The following is a 25,307-nucleotide window of genomic DNA, read 5'->3' on the forward strand; positions in this document are numbered from 1 at the left end:
AAGTAGACAAAGTGGAGAGAGAAGGAGACTTGATTCATTTTAGTCAACTTACAATGGCCAAGAGGCCCATATATAGAAAATGCATATATATACACTAACGGTCAATAGATTTAGTAGGATACAAAGGGCAGAGCTATTTTGGGGTGTTGGTATCGTGCCAGGTGAGAGTACACATATTTTAACACTTTTACTTTTGCCCTCCACTAATCTATGTGGTCTTTATCAATGACATATATCAATTATAAAGGTTTTTTTTTTTTAATGACATGATAATCCGTTGCGTAATCTGTCATCTTTGTCAAGACGTTTATCAATCTCACTTTATGATCAAAGTTCGAATCCCCTCTCCATTAAAAAAAAAAAAATGAAATTACAACTACAACACTGTTAGACCAATGGTCAAGCAGTATGAGAAAAGAAGGAATAAAAAGAGTGGACACGTGGCCTGATGGGATTGGGAGCACTTGTTTTATCCTGATTGGCTGCTCTTGGGTTTCTGTTTTATTTAGGAGGGGCTGAGGAGGGAGACCTCAGTTTTTTGGACTCTAGTGTTTTCTTTTGGGAGGTTTCCTAGCTCCTCGAATTGCTAGGGTTTATATACAGTTTGCTATTTCATCTTCTTAGGGCTGTAATTCTCAGGAATCTTATCATATATCTCCTATTTTCTAGGGTGACTCTATCAAACACCAAATGTTTAAAATTCTGAACTGAATTGCAAACATTCCACGAAAAATGCACAAGCTTGGATCAATATTTGTAGCTGACCTGTTTAAAAGCCCACAGTATTGATCATGAAAGGAATCCCACCTTCCTAAATTCTGTAATTAACAATCAAGGATGAATGAAGAATTGCATATCAACTTTTACTAAATCGATCAGTTTACCCACTGAGCTTTATAAAAATGAATTCAACTTGATGGAAAACCATTACACTGGAGGTGCTTGCAGATTCTACTAGTTATTGACAAACCAAGGTTCTGTTTACAAACGTAGGCTTGAGGCCGATCCCCCGGCTCGATAAGCAACAAATCAAACAGAGGTTGCTTAAAATAGATAGGCAATGAAACTGAGGACCCAGGAGATGGCAAAGAAGACATATCAAAAGACAAATGAAATAAAGAACATCGGTCGACCTGACCTGACGAAATAAAAACTGCAAATATTATTGCATGGCACTAAGCACCCCAACATCGAACGACAATGCCACCTGAGAAGGACATCAATTCGCATTTCCAGCACGAGCCCCTCCTATAAAAATGGACCACATCACAATCAGTGATTGACAAACGTAACAACCAATAAGTGTCCCAGAGCCTACTGCCCCTTCCGAGACATCCTTGACATACAAGAGAACGGGAAAATAAAAAACAAAACCAGACAATGGGAAATACAGTTTACGCCATTCATACCATTTGTTAAACCATTAAACTGATTAGATACTTTAGGTTGGATCAATGACCAGCAAGAAAAGATAAAAAAAAAAAAAAAACCATATTACAAGCAGAATTAGATTTATGCCAGGAAAAACTGTTCTCCAATCTTATCACCTATCCAGTAGGGTATTTCAGAAAGTATTGAGTAGACAGAAAAACCACAATTGGTATCGGCCAAAATAGAAAATTTAACAAAGATATGGAGAAAGAAAATATAATAAGATGCATTTACCAGAAATCAGGCTAACAGACCATACAGCATCATAACTTCATTAAGAAAAGTTATATAATAAGTAAGCATGCTATCAAAGATTGCAAGCTTCCATGTATAGATCGCTTGGTTATCATTTTTATTATTCCGTACTTCAGGACAACCATCCAACATTAACTTTCACCTCCTGATGCTATTGTGAGAGTCTTGATTTTCAACCCCTCTCTCTCCCCTGTTTTTTGATAATTTGTATAATGGAGGATTTTAATTTTTAATATATCTCTTCCACGTAGATGATTCATTAGCCTACCTCAAATTGTTCACACAAGAGCATGTACGTGCACATGCAAAAGGGACTGGAGGAACACTTGTTAAAGAATGCTCTTAAAGGAAATGCTTTCCTAAACTGAAATGCTGTTCAACCCCAAGAAATAAAATTTAAACTTGGACCGAAATGAACACCATGCTACTAACTTCTCAACGACACGTTACCATATAGACCCTGCAAAAACTAAAGCACAGCTTGAAATGCGTATCTTGATTCCTGCTCAAAAGGGAAACAATAGCCATAGGCCCTCAAAACAGCCACATCAGCCTTCCTGATTCCTCGGAAGGTTAATATAAAGAACCCTTAATTTATAATGTATGCTTGTCCCACATGCTCCTAAGTCCTAACAAAATTTAGATGCTAAACAAAATGAAGCAAAATCCAATTCAAGGTATAGAAAGGAATCGCCGACATTTATGAAACAAAGAAGAGGGTTTTTAAATTTCACCTTTCCTCTTCTTGGCACCAGAAGCATTGGCATTGGTATCTACACTCCCAAGACCACAACCGGGCAGCTCTTTGCTTCCTGAATTCTGGTTTGCAATGCACTGCAAATTCTCAAATTCACAACCATCGAAACCTTGCCCATTCATTGATATACCCTCTCCACTATTGCCTTCCATTCCTGGATGATGGCAATACATCTGATCACTACACTGCATGTTGCATGGATGCATTACATATGCACCAGGCAGATTTGGATTACCCAACTTCATATTAGCAGATTTTTGGTAGGGAAAAGATCCAATCTCCCCTTCAATCCTCCCCCGGATATCCACAAGCATAAATTTAAGTCTCGTGATCTCCGCCTCCAATGCCGCCTGCCCCTGCAACCTCTTCATCAATTGCTGGTTCAAAGCCCTCAATTTTATAACCTCATCCTCCAAAGATGCTGTTTTAGCCTTCTTCTTTTCCCTATACTTGCGAACTGCCTCACGATTCCCCAAGGGTCGTTTCTTTGGCTTCTTCTCGTCCGATTCTGCAGTGTCATCAGTTGAAACCTTATCCTCAGATGCTGCAGGCAGAATTTTGGTATGCACATGAAAACAAGTATGTGTATGCGAGTAATCTGGGCCGGGTGGATTGCAAGTGTGTGTATGACTGCAAGCATGATTGTCCTTGAGAAGTTCATCGAAAAAACTGTCCATAGAGCAATTTGGAATATCCCCCATGTTTGCGCCCAAAAACACTTCTTGATTTGAGAAATCAACCTCCCCGTCGTCCATAACCCCAGAATTGCAAATCAACTAACGTGAAGTGTAAAATATAACCAGAAGGTGATAAATTTCAGATTTTGATTATCAACCAATTGCCAGAGGAAGCCAACTGTTGTCTTCAATGGTATCTAGCAACACCAAAAGAAAGATTATTCAATACTAAAGAACAACTAGCAATTAGAGGATTGAGTTGAAAATTAATTGAAAAAAAAACAGAAACACCAAGAATTCAAGTATTTCGAAAAAACCCAGATGATATTCAACCAAACACGAAACTTTTTTAAAAAACCCAGATTCAACAAATCCAATCATAAGAATTAAGACTTACCAGAGTCGAGTCCCTAAGTTGCAGTGAAAATTGAAATTCGAGATGCGATTAAGGATTGCAGAAAAGGAAAACAAAATCGAAGTAAACCTCAAGTCGAAACCATAGAGAGGGAGACTTTGAGGCGATTTTTGAGAAGAGTGGCCATGAAAACACGGTCAGACTTTATAGACAGCGCGAAAAAGAAAAACAATGAAACCCTAAAAAAACTAGCGTGTATGGAAACAAATACATGTCAACATTTCCATGATTGATTTTTCGCAGCAAAAGAAACAAAGCGCAAAATGGACGTACCAGAGAGAAGCAGCCAGCGAAGCCACTGCTTTGGTTGTGAGAGAGATTCTCCGAAATAGCTCTTCCCTTTCCCAAAGTCAAAATGTCTACTTTGTCTATCAATTTATACGTATTTGAGGGACTTATAGCTAAATAAAGAAAAATTTCTGGGCTAACAAGTAAGAACCTAATTTGTGACACAATCTGTGGTCGGTGAGGGTCCAGAAGGTGAATACATATGTACTTTTGATTCTTTAGCAATAATATTTAATGATTGTGGCCCTGGAATGAGAATAATATGTGATTCAGTGGTCATTTAAGTTAGGGGTGGAAAAAAATCAATTCCAAACTGATTTTGAGTCGGACAATATCACGTGTTTGTGAAATATTTATATGTCCAGGCCTTAATCTGGATTGAATTTCAGACGTACATAATTGATCAAACCCAAATTGATTTAAATCCGAACAAGTAAATCGGATAATAACCTAATTCGGACTAGAGTCCGAACAAGTTAACCAGGCAAGATTTATATGTTTGGACTATGGTCATTTTTGAAATATGACACAAATTTTGTTTTTGGACCCGAATTTCAGACATATAACTTATGTTTAAACTTGATTTAATCCAAGTCGAACATAATCGATCATCTAGACCAGACTAAATTTTGTCACCTCCAATTTAAGTAGCCGCGGTCTCTTGGCCCCTCCTCGTCGGAGTAAACTTTTGAACTCATGCATTGTATTCTCGGGAGTTTCCCTACACGGGATCAGAGTGTTTCACTATCATTTTATCAGGGGTGTGATCCTAAAATATTGATGAGATATTTCAGACTTAAGACCCATGAATTTATATGGAATGTCAAGAATCAACTCGATAAAATAAAATAAAATAAAAATCCTATTGGTGGTCTTAAAAGATTGTTTTCTCAATTATTATTGTTGTTATTAACTTATTATTACTATAAATGCAACAGAACAATGTGGGTCCAAAATCTAGTGATGGTTTATTGACCTATTCTATCATATTATTTTACGTCCGAATAACAAATTATTAATAATATCGTCATGATAAAACTTGATGACAAATAACTTATCATTTTCCAAAAATACCTTCAAGCCTAATCTAATTATGTATTATGTTTGTTCAATATCACATTACGACTAAAAGTCCCACAGGAATTAGGATTAAAGGAACCCTAATATCAATTCATACCCATCAAAGCAACATGACTAGCTACCACCAAACAAAATTCAGTCGATCACTTTTTAAGTCCGAAGCCAATCATGATGACTTGGTCCAAACTGAAAGCTCTCCGGGGGAGGAAGCTACCGCGTTGTTTTCTTGGCAGTGAAGAGGGATTATTTTGGAGTTCCAATTAGTATTATGCTAGACCCTGAATTGGGTTATGCTAGCCAGACCCAACAGGTGAAGACCGTTTAATAGGATCGAGACAATACTCCAGTGTTATGGAGGACCTTGGATCGAGTTATACCAGACCTAACAAGTGGACAAATGGAGACTCGTCAAACATATAATTACAATATTAAAGATGGTAAATTGTGACATGTAGATGTCTTTATTAGCAGATAAAGTTTAGCTGTTGGTTCTTCCATGTTGTCTGTCACCTTTGCATGTCACTTCTACGTACACCTATTCCCACAAACTAATGGATTAAACGATCTGCTCCACCTTGCTTTCACGTATTCTTTGAAAGAACGATTACTACTGATCCGTCCGTCCTAGACTACTAGGTATCGTCACCATCATCAAGCAGTGTTAGACTCAAATGCGATTCTGCACTTGAATTTGGGTATTCTTGGTTTTCTTACTGATCTTCATTTTCAGAGTGTCCACGTACCGTCTTTCTCAGGGATACAACCAATTGATACTATTTTTAGTTGCAAATTAGGGTTTGTTTGGTATGTTTGTTTTCATGTATTTTTCCGTTTATTTTTTGAAAAACAGAAAACAACCCTGAAAACATGTTTGTTATTCATTTTAGATAACATGAGAAGTAGAAAATCACTTGAAAACAATATGAAAACAGAAAATGAAAAAATAAACTAAACGGACCTTCCTGATAATATGCAGACCATAATGTGAAATTTAGGGTGGCCCAAATATTTATTGTGGCCCAACTGTGCTGGGCTCATACGCTTGGATGCGGATGGTTAAATGGGTACAGGCTTGGCCCATTAGATCCTTACCAATTGAGCATGAAATTTGCACTTCTTAACCACATTCAACGTACCAAAACACACATGAAATGTGCCATAACCACATACAACTTACTTACCAAAGGATCATGAAATGTTGATGAATTCTCAGGTAAAATGTAATATATATATATAATCCATTTACAGAGACAGTTCTCTCAAGTAAATCAGCCATGGCCTTTCTGATAAACAAGAGAGCTACTCCATTCTTGATTTTCAGCGCGACTTTGATGATGATGATGATGATTGCGGATGTTAGTACTGCAGCTAGAGATGTTCCGGCTGGTGGTGGTGGGGGCTCATCATCATCACCACCTATGTATTATTTGCAGAATTTGTGTTGTGTGTATCACATTCCAGGCTGCTGCCCTTTTTCTTTCGATAGTGAATTCAATAACCCTATCAGGTCCCCGAGAATTCCCCCGCCCTCTCACTGACGGTGAGGCGAGTCTCATCTGATCATCGTCTCAAGCACATCTAGCTCGCTCTACCGCAATCAAGAATAAATCCAAGGGAGATTTATCTACCCTTGTTGCTATTGTCTGTCTAATTATAAGAATGTCAATGTCCTATTTAATTTTCTTTGTAACGTTTTGGAATTATTGTCCTAATTAGTCAGTATCTCCTTTTCTTTCTCTAAATTAAAGTAATCAGATCACAAAAATTATTCAAAGAAAGACATAATCATCTTTAGTTTTTAACATCAAGATAGCAAAATGAGAAGCAATTATCATAATAACGGGTGGTTGGCTGAGATGATGAACTTGACCGCATTAACTCTTAGCGTAAGTAGAGGTCGTAAGTTCAAGTCCCATGAGTATTTCCGTTATTGCAATGTGCGAGATAAGTCATTGCTCAGCCTAACGTGTGCGAATATGACCCTACGTTATCTTCCTACACCGGGCCTCAACCTAGGTCTTAACTGATCCATATGAGTTGCGTGGTTTTCCTGTAACTCAGGATTTGTCAATTTTTCGATGGATAGGTGGGTGAGTTACACGCTACTTACTACCTGCACTGCATGAAGTAGGTTGAACCACAATTCACAACACATGGTGCCTATTTGGCACAACATAAGTGGAAGCGGATCCGCTTCTGCTGTGCCAAACAACACAGCGGAGCCAACAGATCCGTTGGCGTAAAAGAAGCCCCCTTAGGGAGCTCTTTTGCATTTCCACTCTACTACAGTTTTTTGTTTTTTATTTTTTATTTTTTAAAGTGTGGGTCCCACACTTTTATACATAAATAAAGTATTATTATTTAATGATTTAAATTTAATGATATTTTAACAAAAAGTATAAATTAATTAAAAGTACAATAAATGTAACAAAATTTATATGATTAATTAAATATTAATTAAAAAATAAAATAAATGTAAGTTTAATTAATTTGATTAATTAAAAAATACTTAAAATTAATTTTAAATATAAATTATATTTGATTAATTAAATTAATACTTAAAATTAATTTTAATAATAATTATATTTATTAGATTAATTTTAATAAAAAAATAAAAAAGAATATTATAATACTTTATTTCAACAGTTTTTCCGTTAGCGTCAGCTTTTACTTCACCAAACATCTCATAGCATATTTCCCAGCTTTAAGCTCATCATATTTTTCACAGCATTTCCACTAGCATTGAAAATAAAGATTTCCACTATGTCAAATAGAGCCATGGATTAAGGAACCGCTTAACAAGTAATAATGGGCCTGGCCCAACTCTTAGATTCCAATAGGCTAGCTAGTGATATACCACCACAGGCCTGGCCCAATGGCATGATTCGGTGTCCCAAAAATAGAGAGAGAACTGACACAAACTTGACTGTTCAAAGTTTCAGACTTTCAGTTGCATCACCCGCCAAAATAGAGTTGTTGTTAGCTTACAAGGTCAATTAAAGCTCCGGTTTTAGAGATTCCAACTCCCCCCATTAACTGTCTCTCTCTCCTGTCCAAGACCAATGAGAACCAATGAAGCGTACAGAGTGTTCCGAGCTTTCCTCTAAGACCTTGTATTCACCATGAGCTTCTCCTATATCATTGCCTTCTATATGGGATTTCAATTCAGCTTCTTTTGGGAGCCTCATCCTTCCCAAAGGAAGAGGAGTTTCATATTTGAGCTCAATCACCCTCCTGATCTTTCTCTTATTCTCTATTGTTGCCTGCCTTTCTTTCTTTCTTTGCTTTGTGTGTCTTTTTGGATTTCCTCTAATGGCAGCAAGTCGACTGCTTCTCATCACTCTTCTTTTCTTACTGGTGGTGTCCACCATTAATGCCCATGAAGGAAAAAAATTAGCAACTGGTAGTGTGACCTATGATGGAAGATCCTTGATGATCAATGGCAAAAGGGTGCTTCTGTTTTCGGGATCAGTCCATTACACCCGTAGCACCCCAGATGTAATAGAGTAAAACCCAGTTTGTAATTCAACCTGTTATTGATGAATCCTGGTCTAATGTGTTGAATTTCAATTTTTTTCAGATGTGGCCAGACATTCTTCAGAGGGCTAAAAAGGGTGGTCTGAACCTAATTCAGACTTACGTATTCTGGAATGTCCATGAGCCGGTGCAAGGCCAGGTATTCGATAAAATGTCAAGGTGAAATGTTAAGTGTTATCTTTCTATGGAATATGGATTTTCATGTATATGTACATTTTTGCAGTACAATTTTACAGGACAATATGACCTGGTAAAGTTCATTAAGTTGGTTTGGGCGCATGATATGTATGTAACTCTCAGGCTTGGGCCTTTCATCCAAGCCGAGTGGAATCACGGGTTAGTACAACCGTCACGCTGCATTTCCTTGTCATTTCAAGACAATAGTTCACCATCTATCAGTAATTCCTCATACTTTGTCTTTGCCTAACTTTTCTCAGAGGATTGCCATTTTGGATGAGAGAGGTCCCCGACATTACTTTCCGCACTGACAATGAACCATTCAAGGTAATCAATTTCAGCTCTTCAAATAACTATGGTTGGCTACTTAAATCACTTGTAGGAAACTAGTTAAAACTGAAGCATCCTTCTTTGCAGAAATACATGAAAAAATACGTTACAATGATCATTGAAAAAATTAAGGGAGCGAAATTGTTTGCTCCTCAAGGAGGCCCTATCATCTTGGCACAGGTTTGATTCCATTCAAATATATTCATTATCGATATAATAAACTTTATTAATGTTTGCATTTTCACCCCTAACAAATCACGGCCACAGATTGAAAACGAGTACAACCATATACAAAGGGCATTCAGGAAAAAGGGGAGTAGCTATATTCAATGGGCAGCGAAATTGGCCGTGGGGATGGACGTTGGTGTGCCGTGGGTCATGTGCAAGCAGACTGATGCCCCAGATCCAGTGGTAATTAATTTTTTCTCATGAAAAATTCTCAAGTATGCAGATGCCTAAGAAATTAATGACAAAAGGGTTCTTTTATTTTTCTTGGTATAGTTGAATGATCACATTTAATACATTGAACCACATCCTTGAATGTGCAGATCAATTCCTGCAATGGAAGGCATTGTGGAGATACTTTTACAGGTCCCAATAAGCCTTATAAGCCTTCCTTGTGGACTGAGAACTGGACAGCTCAGTGAGTATACTACCATATACAATACTGATGCCATTTAACAAATTCAAAAGTCTTAATGAAGCCCAAAAGAGAAGAGGAGAACAAAAAAGGCTGATTATGGTACCATGCCAAGCAAGAAAGGTCTTGGATTCAAGCTGATGCTAATGATTTTTCAATGGATCTTGTAATGATTACAGGTATAGAGCGTTTGGAGACCCACCATCTCAAAGAGCAGCAGAAGACATTGCCTACTCAGTGGCTCGTTTCTTCTCAAGGAACGGAACTCTTACCAACTACTACATGGTAAAAATAATGGAATTTCTCTAACCAACTCAAAAAATGAAGATGATGACTACAATAAGCAGGTAAATTATGTGGCTGATACATTTTATCTTTGATTTTATGCTGTTGTAGTACCATGGAGGCACAAACTTTGGTAGGACATCTGCTCACTTCACATCTACTCGATATTATGATGAGGCTCCTCTCGATGAATATGGTAAATTGCTATGATCATCTTCATATTTAATGGGATGAGAAACTAGGCTTCCCATATAAAATTGATATTGGATTTGTAGGTTTGCAAAGGGAACCTAAATGGGGCCATCTAAAGGACCTGCACAGGGCACTAAATCTGTGCAAGAAGGCCTTGCTTTGGGGGGTTTCGAGTACACAAGCCCTTGGTAAAGATCTAGAGGTCAGCATCTAAAATTGAATGAATACTTAGCAATTTGGAGGGAGGACTGGAGGTTGCCTAATCAAAATGGATATGTTCTTTGATAGTTAAAAGTTTTTTTACAGGCCACTTACTTTGAGCAACCTGGAACAAACATTTGTGCTGCTTTTCTGGTAAACAACAACACCAAGATACCACAAACTGTTACCTTCAAGGGCGAGAACTACATCATTCCCCAACGTTCCATTAGCATCCTCCCTGATTGCAAGACTGTGGTTTACAATACTGAGACGGTAATTCCTGACTGCTTATATCATTAATGTTAATAAAATTGGGTTGCTTTTTAACAATCTGGGCGCTGGGGTGAAGCGACTTCAGTCTAGAACCCATAGCATAAAAAACTGTAAGCTTGTCCTGTTAAATTGACATTTCACCCAATAGGCTAACCTGTTGGGTGAGGGTGATTTATTTCATTTAAGCACATTCCAACAGGACCATACCTGATTTGGCCTTGTATTTGCTGATGAAGAATTGAGTTTGAATGATGCATCTCTTTTCGGTGTAGAACAGATAGTCGCACAACATAATTCAAGGAACTTTGTGAGATCAGAGATTGCAAACAGGAATCTCCAATGGAAGATGTACAAAGAAGTTATCCCAAACCAATTCTCTTTGAAGTCTGTCAGGCCATTCGAGCTCTTCGGATTGACTAAAGATACTACTGACTATGCTTGGTACTCCACAATGTAAGTTTATATTTTCTCCGATTCACTTCTAAGAACTCGTAAAACTTGAGAAACTCAACTGGACTGATCCCAGTGCTTCTTTGAATGCTGCTGAAACAAACCTTACATATTTACGTAAAACTAATCTACAGTATAACACTGGATCGAAGAGACTTGTCAATGCGAAAAGATATATCTCCAGTCATAAGGATTCCAAGTCTTGGTCACGCAATGATTGTTTTTGTTAACGGTGAATACCTAGGTAAGTACATAGACAAACAAGTACATGACTATTAGTATTATATCATCTTCGTTTACACTCTGTCAATATGGAACTTGATCTCCAGGATCTGCGCACGGGAGCCATGATGTGAAGGGCTTTGTCTTCCAAAACGAAATCAAGTTAAAACCTGGGGTCAACACGATTACTCTCTTATGCAGTACTATTGGATTCCCAGTAAGGAGGCTTATAGCTCTTTCAAATTTTAATTTTTGCAGTTGTTAATGAATCATTCGAAAAGATTCTAATGAGTTTCTTCTTCTTCTCTTTTTGTTTAATCAATGAAGGATAGCGGACCCTATATGGAGCGCGTATATACCGGGCCTAGGGCGGTACAGTTGCTAGGATTGAACACTGGGAATCTTGACCTGACATTCAATGGTTGGGCACATCAGGTATCAATGGAATTCCTTCAGTTTGGTCTTTACTGTTAAAGAATTACTCATAATTTTTAAACGTGTAACATAATCGAATTGGACATGTCCGATTTGCAGGTTGGCTTGGATGGAGAAAAGCTTGCCTTATTTACTAAGGAAGGCTCAAAGAAGGTTGAATGGACAAAAGCTAATGGAGTTGGACCACCTCTTACATGGTACAAGGTACTGCTTCGTTTTTCTTTCTATTAACAACCATCTCAACAAGAACTCTTGACCTAGTGGTACCCACTATTCCTTAGGACTTGAACCCAGATAATTTCGAGTCACATCTCATGCTAATAATAATAATAATTAAACGTTTTATCAGAGAAAAAACATTCACCTTAGATCATCTTCTTGTTGCAGGCAAGCTTTGATGCACCAGAAGGAAAGAACCCAGTGGTTATTCGAATGACGGGTATGGGCAAAGGTATGGTTTGGGTCAATGGAAACAGCATTGGCAGACACTGGATGTCTTTTCTTTCCGCTCTTGGAAAGCCCTCAGAATCAGAGTAAGTGACGAGCGATATCAGTATCAATACATGAATACTTAGTCAACAACTATATGTATATCTCTATAAAATACTTTCAGAATGTTAATATGAAATTTTTTAACCCAGATATCATATCCCAAGAGCTTTTATAAAGCCCAAAGACAATTTCTTGGTTGTATTCGAAGAGGAGGCATCCGATCCAAAATCGATGGAGATCCTAGTTGTTGATAGAGATACCATCTGCAGCTTCATGACAGAGTTGCACCCACCTCATGTGAAGTCATGGGCAAGACAGAACAGCCATATCCGCCCTGTGGTAGATATTGTGAGACCTGCAGCCCACCTCAAGTGTCCAAATCACAAGACGATACTGGCCGTGGAGTTCGCTAGCTGGGGTGATCCATATGGTTCCTGTGGAAACTACATGGTTGGAAACTGCTCTTCCCCCATCACAAAGGAAGTTGTTGAGAAGGTACATTGTTATTCGTATTCCTGTTACTTGCGATTCAAGCCAAACGTAGGCTGACGAGTTTTTTTTTTGTTTTCTGAATTGGAGCAGCGTTGTTTGGGAAAGATTGAATGTGAGATACCAATTCAAAGAAAACTCTTGGACAAGAACAATGATGGTTGCCCAGATATCACCAAGACACTGGCAGTTCAAGTCAAGTGCGGCTTCAGTAAGAATTAGAGAAAGATCAGAGGGACTTTATCATGAAGTTTTTTCAATGTTTTAAAACCTTATTATTGTTTCATCTTTTAAGTAGATGTCAGAATTCTTTCACCTTTATTTTAAATTCAATCTCATGATTTGTAATTCACCTTCTATTCATCCATTAATACAAAAAAAAAGAAAAAGAGTTTGTCTTTCCCAAATTGGTTCCCCAACCATTTGCCCCTGTTCAAAAATCTCAACCGTTCTCCAGTCCAAGGGTCTCAATGCACTTGGCACTGGTTCTACATTGGTGAATTTTGAAAAAAATCTTAAATGTTATTTAGAATGATAATCCAATGGTATTTTGTTGTTTGAAACGGACATCAAATTTATCATGATTAAAAATCGAATGTTTTTGAGTTTATATCCAATCGTTTAAAATTTCCGTGCTTTTTTTTATGTTGAATTTATTTTTTGTTTCAAAAAAAATAATCGTTTGATTCGTCATGTTAAATACTACACTTTTGCAGTGGTTCTCCCTCGGATACCAAAAACAAAGCCTTGTTGCCTGAATATATCACCACCCTTCACTAGGGCATTCGGGCCTTCCTATAAATGTAAGCATGTTATATTACACCCATATTTATATACTTCAAAAATACACATCATAGGGCAGAAGAATAAACACATAAATCACCCGCAAGAGTTTTGATAGGGGAAGCATTGATAATTCAGGCTGAAATATGCATGGGGGCCTGATGTTTGTGTATTTATGTAACAGAAGGAAAAAAAAAAAAAAAAAAAAAAAAACCTTCTTCGATCTTCGACCAAATCACATATGTAACATAGACTCTTATCCTGAATATTTCCCTTCAATCTTATCATTACTGAAAAACGAACCAGGATACATAATATAACTGAAACAAATTCCAATATAAATAAAAATAATATAAGGCACAGCAATATTCCAATGAATTTTATTTTTGAATACATCATTTTATGCCATACCATTCAAAAGAAGACGAGTAAAATTTGTTTCCCCTATTTATTTACAAGCCTTGGGAGATGAGGAGCTCCTTTCCCACATTCATCTTTACAAATGCAGCAATCCCACCTGAACACAATTAGAACAAATTTTAGGAATCAGGGCACGGTACCAAAGTAGGAAAAAAATAATTTTTTTTAAAGTACTTATGATTACAAAATTCTTTACAGCACATAAGAATCAGAATACATAACAAAGGACCCCCCAGTAAAATTGGAGCAGTCAGCCTCCATGAAGAAGCTACTAACCTTGTTGATGCCAATAAGTTCTTAGGGCAGGAAAACCAAAGCCATTCTTTGAGGAACAGGTTACACTTTCATTGCCCAACTAATCCCACTTAAGAAAATTGACATTGATAGTGTTTCCGACATAATTTATAAACTCGAGCAGTTAGCCTCAAAAACTCATGACAAATCAAAAGACCCCTGTCCTTCTCTAATAGCATAGAGTAGTTTCTTGTACATTATTTCCTGTTTCAAAGCAAAAAAATTGTCAGCAGTCAGAAATGTGTAATAACCAGCAGTTCTAAACAGTCATAAAACTGCAAGCAAAATTAATTTCAACCTTTTACCCAGTAATATATATACATAGTTGGTACCTTGGTAGAGTAAGGTGGAAGCTTCAAATAATTAGCACAGGTCATGACACTAGGCAAGTCATCATCCACAGTTTCTGTAAGACCAGTTCCATTTGATGCTGCAGGACCTGCTGTCGAAGAATGCTGCACCACAAATTGCAACTATGAATACCATGCCACACATAAGCAGGCGGCTTTTACCTTGCATTTTTCTGTTTTAAACAACAAAAACATGTTCATATTGTGCCTCCCAACCCCAGCTCCCTTTTTCCCCGGCTTTGAAACACAACATTCATTTTAAAAACAAATGTTAATATTGTGCCCCCACCCCATCCCCCCTTTTTCTCAGCGAATTCCACACATCCATTTAAAAAATTTGTCCTTAAATCTACTTTATCAGTGAAAATTATTATCATAATAAAACCATTGCCAAGCCAAACACCAATTTCCTTGCACCCTTGAGAGAGCAGTTTTGTGAAATTTCTTGCAAAATGATAAGGGAACAGAAGCACACCTTGATTAGCTACTTTCCCGTAAGAAATTTGTCTTAAAGTATTTTAGGTCAAGATCATTACAACCTAGAGGCAATCGAAAATCTCTCTTTGAATTGAGAAACCAAGAATTCACATTTGAAAGTCATTTGACACAGGTAAACACTTTCAGAACTTCAACAATTCATTCAAACAAATTTAGAGAATAACAGAAGTCCCCTCACTACTTTGTTTGGGCCATGTATGCAATATCAAAGGACTCAGCATACCTTTCTCACAATGGTCAGCTTTGGATTCAGCACTGCCAGACCGCCAGGTGGAAGCCTAGGTGCGCCAGTCACAAACTGGCAGAATGCCTGCTGTTGCTCTGCTGTGAGTTCTCCCATAATCTCAAGCAACTAAAGACATCATAAACAAGAGGATAAATAGGCTACACAGCTAAACAGAATTAGATCGCTTAGCAACAAATTCTATAGGTAAGGTAAAAAGCATACATTAACAATTGCAGGACTCTTGGCAGTGTAGCCATGATCGAATTTTATATGGTCAACAAGTGTATCAGGCTGCAAAAGTTTAAAACATGAGTTTCATGATCAACTAACAATCATAATAGTATTTAGCACAAGTTCACACAAGTGTAAAAGCTAATTACCTCCCACAACTCCCTACGTCCACAAAGCAAATAATCCGACTCATGTGGAGTAAATATTTGTAATGATGAGATATCAAAGACCTGATCATCATGCAGGACAACAAATGAGTCCCGACTCGCATATACAGGAAATGAGACATTATACAGAAAACAAAAACAATTTTTATTTAAGCCAAAAACAAAAAGAGCACAAAACAGGATACGCAAAGGGAAAGTGATGTAAATAATACCACAAGGAAGTACCCAAAATAACTTCATTCTGGCATTCAACAATGCACATATTTAACATGCAGACAGACCATGGCCATCGAAACACTCATGAGAAAAGGGATGTACTAGAGCAGATCCGAAGATTTTGGGGGAACATAAAGAACTCCGAACCTTGTTGTGTCATCAATATTTCTGACTCAATTTTGTGGTTAGTACAACATTCTTCAACCCCCCGCTCCTTTTCTTTCAAATACTAAAACAAGATTTATCATGAATAAAGGAGCCAAAGTGGGTGCCCAACTTTTTTTATTATTATTGTTCAACGGGGTTAAGAATAAGAACTCCCGCCCTTTGGACAGTGTGGCACAGAGCTTCACAACTTGTACTAGTAGTAAGCCTCTGAGGGGTTGCCACTAAAGCACACATTTACGAACTCAAATCTATATCATTAAGCACAAATCAACAATAACAGTGGGCATGCCATTGGACCAAAGACTAAAGAGTGTCCCACCACAACTAGAGAAAGTAATTAGCCACATTCATACGTCACAACATAGAGACGATATGAGAACTGCATAAACAATGCAAGACGTCAGAATATCACTATCCAAATGCAAATGATGCAGAAGTCCAAAAGAACATGAGACTTCATTTCATTGAACAACTAATTAAAAGATTGTACTGACAGCACTCTACCTGATTGAACCCAGCTCTAAATGCTTCCATTTGACGTGCAACTCCAGTCTTCACAGTCGCATCAACTACCAAGGATATGTACTCCTCCAAGTTGTTGATGTCAACCTGAAAATTATAATGTCTCTAATTATCTTGAAGAGGAAACAATAAAGAGAAATTAGAGTAAAATATTACAGGGGTATAATCTATACATTTTCATCCCCGGTTTTCAATATATAGTCTGGATAGCCAGGCAGAGTAAAATCCAAGTAAAGATCTTTGATTGGGGCCCCACGAAAACATAATTCAGCAATTGCATCACAATTATCACCATCTAGTGATTCTAAAAACTGTTTACGACAAACAAGTGCATGAAATTCTTGTAAAGTCTTCCCAACTTCAGCATCAAAAGAAAGAATATCATACAAATCAAGCTCCTGCAAGGGTCAATAAAATGATCAGAGCCATAAAAACCAATTAAAGAATACACGACCATTTATCTTGCAACCCAGAGAGAGGAAATGCCAATCAGGAGGTACAATCAACATACTTGACCAAGTACAAGCTTGTAAAAAGCTGTCGACAGAGGGAGGTCCAAAAGCCGCCCATCTTGAAGAGCTTTGGCCATCACACGCCCAAGCAGCCGGAAGTACTCGAGAACTTTATAGAATTGGCTGCCCTCAGAAACATCAACATTCGGAGACCAAGGCCGAGGAAACAATCCAAGAGGGGCTTGGACAAGACCCCCATGACCAACAGCTGAATCATTGGTTTTACCCTTTTTCTCTTCATCTTCATCGATTTCCATAGAAGATTTATCAGTAGAAAGTGACCTCCACATTCCTAGAGCAACTTTTTGAAGATCATGACTTAGAAGAGTGTAGAACTCCAAAGTGGGGCCCAATCCAGTGCCAACTTCACCAAAATACTCTACTTCAAGAACAGCTTTTTGACTAGAATACATCTCCATTACCTTGGCAGCTGAATCCAAAATTCGATTCCTAGAGACGCGAACTTTCTGGCGTTGTAATCTTCCAACCCTCACCTCCCTTTCATTAGTTGATCCATGGCCATCAGCACCCTGCTGCTGCTGAAGACGATACAATGCACGAGACAACCCAAAAGCAGTAGAATGGAAGTACTGTCGTCGGATCTCAAAGGGAAACAAAAAAGGACATGCTTTCGTCAATTGGTAACACCATGAAGGAAGACTCCCACTGCACAAAGCAAGCGCATCCTGAATTTGCCTAGCCAGTTTAGGAGTGAGCTTGCTGCTAATAAATTCCTCAGGCAAAACCCTAACCCCAGTAGTACCCAATTCATCTAAACTCAAAATCTTTCCCTCAGCGAAATTCCCAGAAACTATTTGGGCTCTTAAACGAGATGACAACTGGTTCAGACCCTCTAGTACTCGCAAAAGTGCCAATATAGCATAAGTAGGATTTGATTTATCCATATCACAAGGAAGTTCACCTTGCAAAATGCTATCCAAAAGTGACATCCGCAGCAAATGAGAATCAGAGTTGGACTTCGAAGAGCCAGATTTTGCAGATTTTGATGTATTTGCAGAAGTAGATCCCCCACCAGAAGCTTGGCCATCTCCCCTCTGGTATGTGATGGTATATATATCACCCGACAGCCGGTTTCCATCACTGGATAGGAAACCACTGCCACCATATCTTTCATCATCATCCTCATCAAGCACGAGTTGCCGTTGAATGGCTTGGTAGATAGTTAGATGCCTGTTAAGTTGCTTCCCACCAGCAGTAAATATTAGTTTTGGAGGGTCGTTTGAAACACCAAATAAAGGACGTCCCTGCCGATCTCTGCCTCCCCTGATGCCTCTGCCATTAGCATATCCAAGCCCAGCCATGGCAGCAGCAGCAAATGACATTGCACCTTTTGAACCATATGCACTTCCACCCCTTAAATCAGTAGAATCTGTGCCCCTGGCAGTAGCAGCTCTGCTACTAGAACCAGAAGTGGGATTGGCTTGGCTATCACTACTTGCTGATGCAACAGCGTTATCCTCCGGTGCATCTCCCAATTTTACATCATGTACCTTGTCAGCAATGCAAACTGGAAGAGAATCATCTCCTAGTAACTGTTTGTGGATGCCAGGGGAAATCACAGATAGCCCAGTAAGAGAAATTGTAAAAACAAAGGTGAATAATTTACACTGTTGCTCTTGCAAGTTTATACAGAGAACTTCAATGCATCTAAAAAATAGGAAAGAAGAGAATCACTATTTAATTCACTTGCCTGTTTTCTCCCTAAGAGACGAGTAAAAGCAATATTTCAACTTTTTTTCTTTTTATTGGTAGGCAATGGGGAAAAGGAAAGAGAACACACACCTAAAAAAGCAAGATTTTACCTTGCTATCGTCAACTTTATCTACCCAATACCCATAGGACCTTGATCCATTTTATTCACCTTCAAAATTGGATTCAAGCATTTTTTTTTTAAATAAAATTTTCCAAGCTTTACAGAATCATTACAAAGCACAAAGGCTTGTTGCCTTGTTGCCTTGTTCCCACAAAATCCACATCTATTCCTCACACTTCAAGTTAACAATTTTCGCTTACTTCCTATCATGAATCTTTTTCAGCTAATCCTAAAAGGAACAAGCAAAAAAATCTTTACACCCGTCAATGTGAAAATGCTCCACGTAATAGCCATAAATTTTTTAAGCAGGGCAGCATGTTCCAATTCCCTAACTATTCTCTAGGAACTCCAAAAATGCAGCCCAAAAATTAACTCCATTCATTCAAAATGTCCCAAACAGAGCACACAACTAACTTGAGAATACCAAACGGTATCTTCACCAATACACCACTTAAAGGAGAGAAAGGAAAAAGAAAACAATAAAGATAGGGGTTCGGGTTTCATATCCTACATTGTGGGCTACTAATGGAACTGAGATAAAGCGTTCAGGCAACATACATCATCATGGTCATCATCTTCATCGTCAGATATATCATCATCTCCAATCACTAGAGCTTCGTCAATCTCAACAGGTGATGCATCCAATTCCTCATCCTACATCAAGATATAGTAACAGAAAATAAGAAAATCACTAGAAAAGCAAGATCACCAACATAAGGGGGCGAATGCTACACGTACTGTCAATTATGCTAATCAACCACAACTCTTTGTTATTGTAAATGTTTAAATTGACTATGCATTTTCAACCCATGACATAAAAGAGTGCATTCCAAATTATAAACAATATAGTATATACCAGTACCAAATTAAGTCAAATCTAAAGTGAATTATGATAATCCACAACTCTTTGTTATTGAAATCAACCACAAGATAAACCAGAAAAAACACCAACATTCAACAAACCTTCATGGTTACAAAATTTTGCACTATGGTGCGATGTAAATTGTAACATACCTCAGAACTAGAGTCTTCATTTACCGTTACAGGTTTCACCTGCGCATCTTTATCTAGGGAAGCTCTTCTACGAGCAGCATTCCTTGTTTGAGGACCCCTCGATTCTTCTTGAGTGGTCTTCAAAACAGCTTTACCCTTTCCCTTTGAAGAGCATTTGCTTTTCTCTTGTAATGATTCCTTTTTAGATGTATCTCCAATGTTAACAGACGTCCTGGATCTTGTCGACTGACGACGAGCTGAAGCAGGAGTTGAAGTAGACAGAGACGAAGTGTCAGCTCCAGCAGGTGTGGTACCCGACTCAAAGTTTCCTGCAGCTGCCAAGGGCTTTTGACCAGATTCACCTCGCTGAACTCGCGGCCAGAGAAAGTCTTCAACAGCTGCCAAGCTTGCTAATGGATCAATAAGTACAACATTTGAAGAATAATCGCGGAGAGACTTTTCCCCCTGGGCTCGACATAGACGCAACTTAAAAGGCTGGGATAATGCACTTAATCCAGAAGAAAGACGAGCACTTCCGGTGGACGACCTCAATGAATGGCTAAGAACAACAGGGAAGCGCTCCAAGGAAGACAAAGCATTCTGAAGTTTCTGAACTAAGATGGTCATTGGAGCTATACTTCCGTGATCAATACTGGAAGGAAGTGCTACAGCAACAAATGATTTAAACCTTCTAAGTGCTTGTTGCCGAAGCTTGGGAAGATTAGCTTCTGATATTCTTTCCCTTGAAAAGTAGCCACACGAAAAATAATTCAGCAAAGCTGCAACGACACCACTGCCGATGAACTCAAAAGTTGATACACCATCCCCTTTGCTTAGTTCAGTTAGCATTTCAGATATCACCCCAATCAAGTATTCTTCCTTATTAGTAGAGTTCTCAGAAGGACGAGATCCAAAAGCTTTCGATTTCCCTTTTGCTTTGGTCTTTTGGTCATCAACACCAACATTCAACTTCATGCATAGGTTCTTTAAATGTATAAGATCCTCAGTAACTCCAACTTCAACAGTCCCTGGCGCTGAAGGAAAGAATTTGTCCTTAAAAGCTTTGGCACTTGAGCTGACTGTCATGCGGAGACTGGTATTAACATTTGGTATATCTACAGAACTTGGAGGTGACCCATTTGAGACAGGATTGTTAGATTCTTCCACGGAGTTTCCTTCAGGATTTGAATTACCATTTCGTCGTCGATAGCGCCTAGAGCGAGATGACATGCCTGCCAATGAATCATTGTCCTTCTCAGCAGAAGATGCTTGGACAGAAACAGTATTTGGGTTTCCAGCTAAGATAAGTTGGTCAACAGCATGAACCACACCTTCCCGCACAAACATCTTTGAAAAAATCCCAGGAAGTTTATCCATAAGAATCTCAGCAATTTGGAGAGCAGGAACCAAAACATGTGGATCTTTCCATGCTAGAACACCAGCTAAAAAACTAATTGATCCGATATCAACAAAAATCAATAAGAATTGGTCCGCACACACATTATTTCACAAACACAATCATTACTACAAAATAAGTATACCTTGAAATGTTTGTCGCACTTAATAAAGATTGAATCATCTCTGCAGGGCTGAAATACATCAACTTTCCAATAACTGAGAGACACTTGTGGCGAACAGGACTATTGACACTAGAACCATATATCTGGTTTGAGAAGATAACCAATTATATCATATAACTATAAACAAATGCAATGAACCAAACATAGAAAAGTAAGATTGAAACCAACCTGAATCAAAACAGGCAGAAGATCCATTCCAAATTGCTGCAGAAGCTCAGGCTGATCATTTAATATCTTTTCACGAGCTGAAGCCAATTGACCATTACCATTTATGTCATCTTGCTTTCCAGAACTACTGGCAGGAGACTTGTTCACAATAGACCCCTTAACAAACATATTGAAGCTCGCTGGGAGGGAAATCGTTCCTTGTGGCAGAGGAGGGAGAAGCTCATTTGCTAGATTCACAATCTCAAAAATCTGGCAAAAAAATAATAATAATATTAACAACAACAATAATGATAGTTATATCTAAATGAAAAGCAGTACACTGGGAGATTCAGAACCCAGCATGACCCACCAAGTTCATGACATGTAGACAGCAATCATGATGCAAGACCTATCTAACAACTACTACTCGAATCTGTCAGCCACTAACAGACCCAGAAGGATCGCATGCTACATTGCAACTGATAAGAATCCCAACTCATGCAAACAAATAAAAGGCTTGTTCTAACATTATCAATAGCAGATTCCCTATCTACAATTGAAAACTTTAATTCTTAAAGCAGTCATGGAAACCATAATCCACTTATGCACCAGAAGCCATAAATGCAGCCGGTAGAGTTTTCAATCCCTGAGGATTTCATTCATTCATTTCAATAGCATGCACTTTAGGCGGTGTTAGAATTGTAGGAAAGATTGAGGTTTACAAAGAGACAAGTTCACTAGCCATGTTTGCATAGCATTTAAAGCATTCAACAACTGCCAGCATCACAAGATAAATATCAGAAAATTTCTGGCATCAGTTCTTACAGATGTTCACAAGCAGAGGTAGCATAAATATAGATCCCTACTTAAGTAAACCTATTTTAAAAGGTAATTAGAAATATTCTAATAACATATAAACAAAACACAACTAAAGTTATTTAGCAGCTTCCTTTTAGTTCAGCTCTTCATATATTAGATAAAAATTTAGAGTTTAAGAGCTAATTGTCTTGCTTTAAGATAAGGTTCTTGGTAATTACAGAGAGATTGCATAATTAATGCAAAGGAAATTGTGGAAGAAGAAAACAACTGAATCCCAGCATACATCAGCCAGAGGGGAAGAAGATAAAACAAATGTTAACAAAAAACGCAGGAAGTACCTGCTCTGCTGGTCGACTTAAAGCTGGTGAAACAGAAGCATTAGCAGAAACACCAGAGCCTGAGAGAATATCTTTAAGAATTCCACTGATACCGAGAAGCAATAAGGTTTTGGCTCCCAAGGGAGACCCACTTGCACAACTGGAAAGCAGCCGTATCAGCCCCTGCATGCCCCAAAGTCAGAACAATAACATTCAAGCAGGAAAAATATTAAATCAAAGATCACTTGAAGTTACCGTATACGTTGGCACACTGAGAGATGCCTGCCCCCCGCCAGAGTTACTGGTGGAGATTAGAGAAGCAGCTTGTGTGACCAATCCATGATTACATAGTTCATCTAATTTATCTGGAGAGGATGCGAAGGCTTCAGCTATTCTAGTCAAGCAAACGGAGGCATGCTCTAAAACCTACAAATACAGTAATTTGTATGAGATTAACAGGAGAGGAACATCAGTTTGTCGAAATGATGACCATGTTGTAAAATCCTAACCTTTGAATCATGATACTGGAGAAGATTTGTCAAGAGGGGAACAGCCTCCATCACAAAGTCAGCTGCATCTGAAGGCAGTTTCTTACACATATTCGCTGCTGTAGACAATGCTACTCGCTGAAGCACAATACACAATATAACAAATAAAGAACCTTAATTAGAATACATAAAAAGGTAAAAAAAAAGTAAGAGAATTTCATGAGAATCAAAGATGCAGAATGAGCTCGTCTCTCAGTAAAGAAGATCAACTGAAACAGTTGAAACTTCACAAGTGATTACCTGGACTCCGGTGGAGAAGAAATCCAGATATGAAAGCACAGCCATAAGAGCCCCAGCTCTCAGACATGCAGTTGGATGCTCCTGAGATATCTTCTTCAGTGCTTGCAGAGACTGTATAGATCATAAAGACCATTAATATCATCATATGATAAAGGGCAAAAGTAACACCCAAACAGTTGTTTATTTCCACGTCACAACAAATCAACAATAGTCCCAGCCAAATCTAAGAACTACTATTGCCACTTGCAAATTGCAATAACCTGTTTTTTCTTATTCTGACCAGGACATATTCCTTCTAGGGACGCAAGCTTGGACCAAATACAGTTTACATTTACTTGAAAACATCAACCATTTTTTACATTCCCAGTAAAGTGACCACCAGAAATATATTTAATTAAATATCAACTTTCGTACAATTCCATTCAACATTACTAACCTGTTCAGCCAAGTCCATGTACTCTATAGTGAGCAACCTTGCACAAAAGCATGAAACAGCCCCATAATGCACCACTGCAGCACAAGAGGACGGAAGCACATCACATAGATGAGTAAGGGCCCTGGCGGCGAGTAACATGATGTCAGGATTGCTCTCATGGTTAAGCAGTCCAACAAGCACCGGCACAAAAGAGTCCACAGAAAAGGTGCTAAGAGAGTCTTCAGTCCCAATAGAGAGCAAATCGCAAAGCTGGGTTAATGCCTCAACCTGTTTCCCCTCCTCCCCGTCAGCACGCAATCCAGACAGAATCTTCTTCAGCCTCCCGCTCTGGTGTGATGATGAAGCCGAGCCCACACCTGAAGATGGAAGCAGATCGTCCAGTCCAGCCCCAAGCTTCCTCAACAGCCCTTGAAGCGCACTACTCGCAGATGTCAGATTCTGGTGCAATATCCCGACTCCACCCTCACTGTCGTTATCATCGTCATCCCCACCGTGTCCAGATTCCATGTTTAAACCCAGCATTCTCTCGGCCTCCCTTTCTATGTCCCGGTCCCTATCTCTTCCCCTAACTTCGTGCTCTTTCTCTTTGCCTTTATCATTACTGGCAGAACCGTCCCTATCAGAATTTCTAGTCCGGCGATCACGTCTTGACCCATACGATGAATCAACCGTTGAGTCCATGAGAGCAGTACCGTTGGTGGCAGCTGCAGTGGCGGTAGCAGAACGAGATGATGCACGGGAGCGAATGGTGGGAGTGGGCGTTACGTTGGCGAACGAAGAGGAGGTGGAGGACACTGTAGCAGAAAGTCGAGCTTGTTTATTAGAACGGGTGGTTGGACCAGCGGAGGAAGATGAAGAAGGCGCTGTTGAAGTGGCCTCCGCCCGCTTCCGGCTCCGAGTTTCCATACAATTACCAAACCACCCCTCAATTTGACGGCTCGCTCGCAATCACGAGGCACCAGATCGATAATCTCCCCACATCTGATTCTAACCCTTAATTAAAATTAATCAAAATCAGCTTAATTGATACCAAGACCCCCCAATCTCAAACCCTAGCAAATACCAACCAGCTTAACCTTAACCCTAAATTCTTTCAAAAAGATTCGAACAAGAAAAGTAATCACAAATCAAATTCTTCGAATTCTTTCTGTGATTCACGAAGAGAGAGAATAGCAACCCTACTGAGAACCGAGGGAATAAGGGAGAGAAATTGGGTTTGGTGCGGAGATCGTTTTATAATAATGTTTTATAAGGAGGAAGAAGAATATATGAGGGAGTGAAATCGGGCTTTTTGTTGCATGGCGGTGAAGACGTCTGCGTTTTAGTCCGTCTGGATCAAGTTCAGCTGTCCACAACTCCACATCAATGGTCAACCTCTCA

The 25,307-nt window shown here is 38.7% G+C and overlaps 3 protein-coding genes across 4 annotated transcripts; 1 reads left to right on the top strand and 2 right to left on the bottom strand.

Moving 5' to 3' along the window:
• Positions 1-861: 861 nt before the first annotated feature.
• LOC119982603 (basic leucine zipper 23-like) lies at positions 862-3,880 on the bottom strand. 2 transcript variants are annotated; one of them, XM_038826074.1, is made up of 3 exons: positions 3,809-3,880; positions 2,421-3,317; positions 862-1,248 (listed from the first exon to the last, which is right to left on the bottom strand). In XM_038826074.1, the coding sequence occupies exons 2-3, from the start codon at positions 3,196-3,198 to the stop codon at positions 1,220-1,222; spliced, it is 807 nt and encodes a 268-aa protein (XP_038682002.1). In that variant the 5' UTR covers positions 3,199-3,317; positions 3,809-3,880; the 3' UTR covers positions 862-1,219. The 2 variants fall into 2 exon arrangements, with proteins under 2 accessions (XP_038682002.1, XP_038682012.1); XM_038826084.1 differs by lacking the exon at positions 3,809-3,880 and adding an exon at positions 3,518-3,756.
• A 3,985-nt stretch (positions 3,881-7,865) lies between these two features.
• On the top strand, positions 7,866-13,019 carry LOC119980757 (beta-galactosidase 13-like). Its single transcript, XM_038823556.1, has 19 exons — positions 7,866-8,401; positions 8,484-8,579; positions 8,664-8,776; positions 8,878-8,944; positions 9,035-9,127; positions 9,215-9,358; positions 9,496-9,590; positions 9,767-9,872; positions 9,984-10,068; positions 10,148-10,266; positions 10,371-10,538; positions 10,816-10,991; positions 11,123-11,232; positions 11,318-11,427; positions 11,538-11,645; positions 11,745-11,849; positions 12,033-12,178; positions 12,287-12,632; positions 12,720-13,019. Exons 1-19 carry the CDS (start codon positions 8,216-8,218, stop codon positions 12,846-12,848), a joined length of 2,502 nt encoding a protein of 833 aa, XP_038679484.1. The 5' UTR covers positions 7,866-8,215; the 3' UTR covers positions 12,849-13,019.
• A 646-nt stretch (positions 13,020-13,665) lies between these two features.
• On the bottom strand, positions 13,666-25,301 carry LOC119982700 (E3 ubiquitin-protein ligase UPL3-like). Its single transcript, XM_038826205.1, has 18 exons — positions 23,928-25,301; positions 23,492-23,602; positions 23,213-23,329; positions 22,959-23,129; positions 22,725-22,886; positions 21,589-21,837; positions 21,382-21,503; positions 19,862-21,290; positions 19,406-19,501; positions 17,013-18,566; positions 16,675-16,899; positions 16,484-16,588; positions 15,578-15,658; positions 15,420-15,488; positions 15,195-15,323; positions 14,456-14,578; positions 14,106-14,327; positions 13,666-13,926 (listed from the first exon to the last, which is right to left on the bottom strand). Exons 1-17 carry the CDS (start codon positions 24,831-24,833, stop codon positions 14,262-14,264), a joined length of 5,715 nt encoding a protein of 1,904 aa, XP_038682133.1. The 5' UTR covers positions 24,834-25,301; the 3' UTR covers positions 13,666-13,926; positions 14,106-14,261.
• Between the last annotated feature and the right edge of the window lie 6 nt (positions 25,302-25,307).

Source organism: Tripterygium wilfordii, chromosome 2 (genome assembly GCF_013401445.1).
Source record: "Tripterygium wilfordii isolate XIE 37 chromosome 2, ASM1340144v1, whole genome shotgun sequence".
Classification (NCBI taxonomy): Eukaryota; Viridiplantae; Streptophyta; class Magnoliopsida; order Celastrales; family Celastraceae; genus Tripterygium; species Tripterygium wilfordii.

Excerpts from the sequence above, each read along its gene's own strand:
- LOC119982603 (XM_038826074.1), bottom strand. The coding sequence starts at position 3,198 with ATGGACGACGGGGAGGTTGATTTCTCAAATCAAGAAGTGTTTTTGGGC. Across the intron at positions 1,249-2,420 it reads TGGTGCCAAGAAGAGGAAAG|GAGGGGCTCGTGCTGGAAAT; the intron begins GTGAAATTTAAA and ends CCATTTTTATAG.
- LOC119980757 (XM_038823556.1), top strand. The coding sequence starts at position 8,216 with ATGGCAGCAAGTCGACTGCTTCTCATCACTCTTCTTTTCTTACTGGTG. Across the intron at positions 8,777-8,877 it reads CAAGCCGAGTGGAATCACGG|AGGATTGCCATTTTGGATGA; the intron begins GTTAGTACAACC and ends AACTTTTCTCAG. Across the intron at positions 10,069-10,147 it reads GGCTCCTCTCGATGAATATG|GTTTGCAAAGGGAACCTAAA; the intron begins GTAAATTGCTAT and ends TTGGATTTGTAG.
- LOC119982700 (XM_038826205.1), bottom strand. The coding sequence starts at position 24,833 with ATGGAAACTCGGAGCCGGAAGCGGGCGGAGGCCACTTCAACAGCGCCT. Across the intron at positions 23,130-23,212 it reads TCCAGTATCATGATTCAAAG|GTTTTAGAGCATGCCTCCGT; the intron begins GTTAGGATTTTA and ends CTGTATTTGTAG. Across the intron at positions 14,328-14,455 it reads TTCCACCTTACTCTACCAAG|GAAATAATGTACAAGAAACT; the intron begins GTACCAACTATG and ends GCTTTGAAACAG.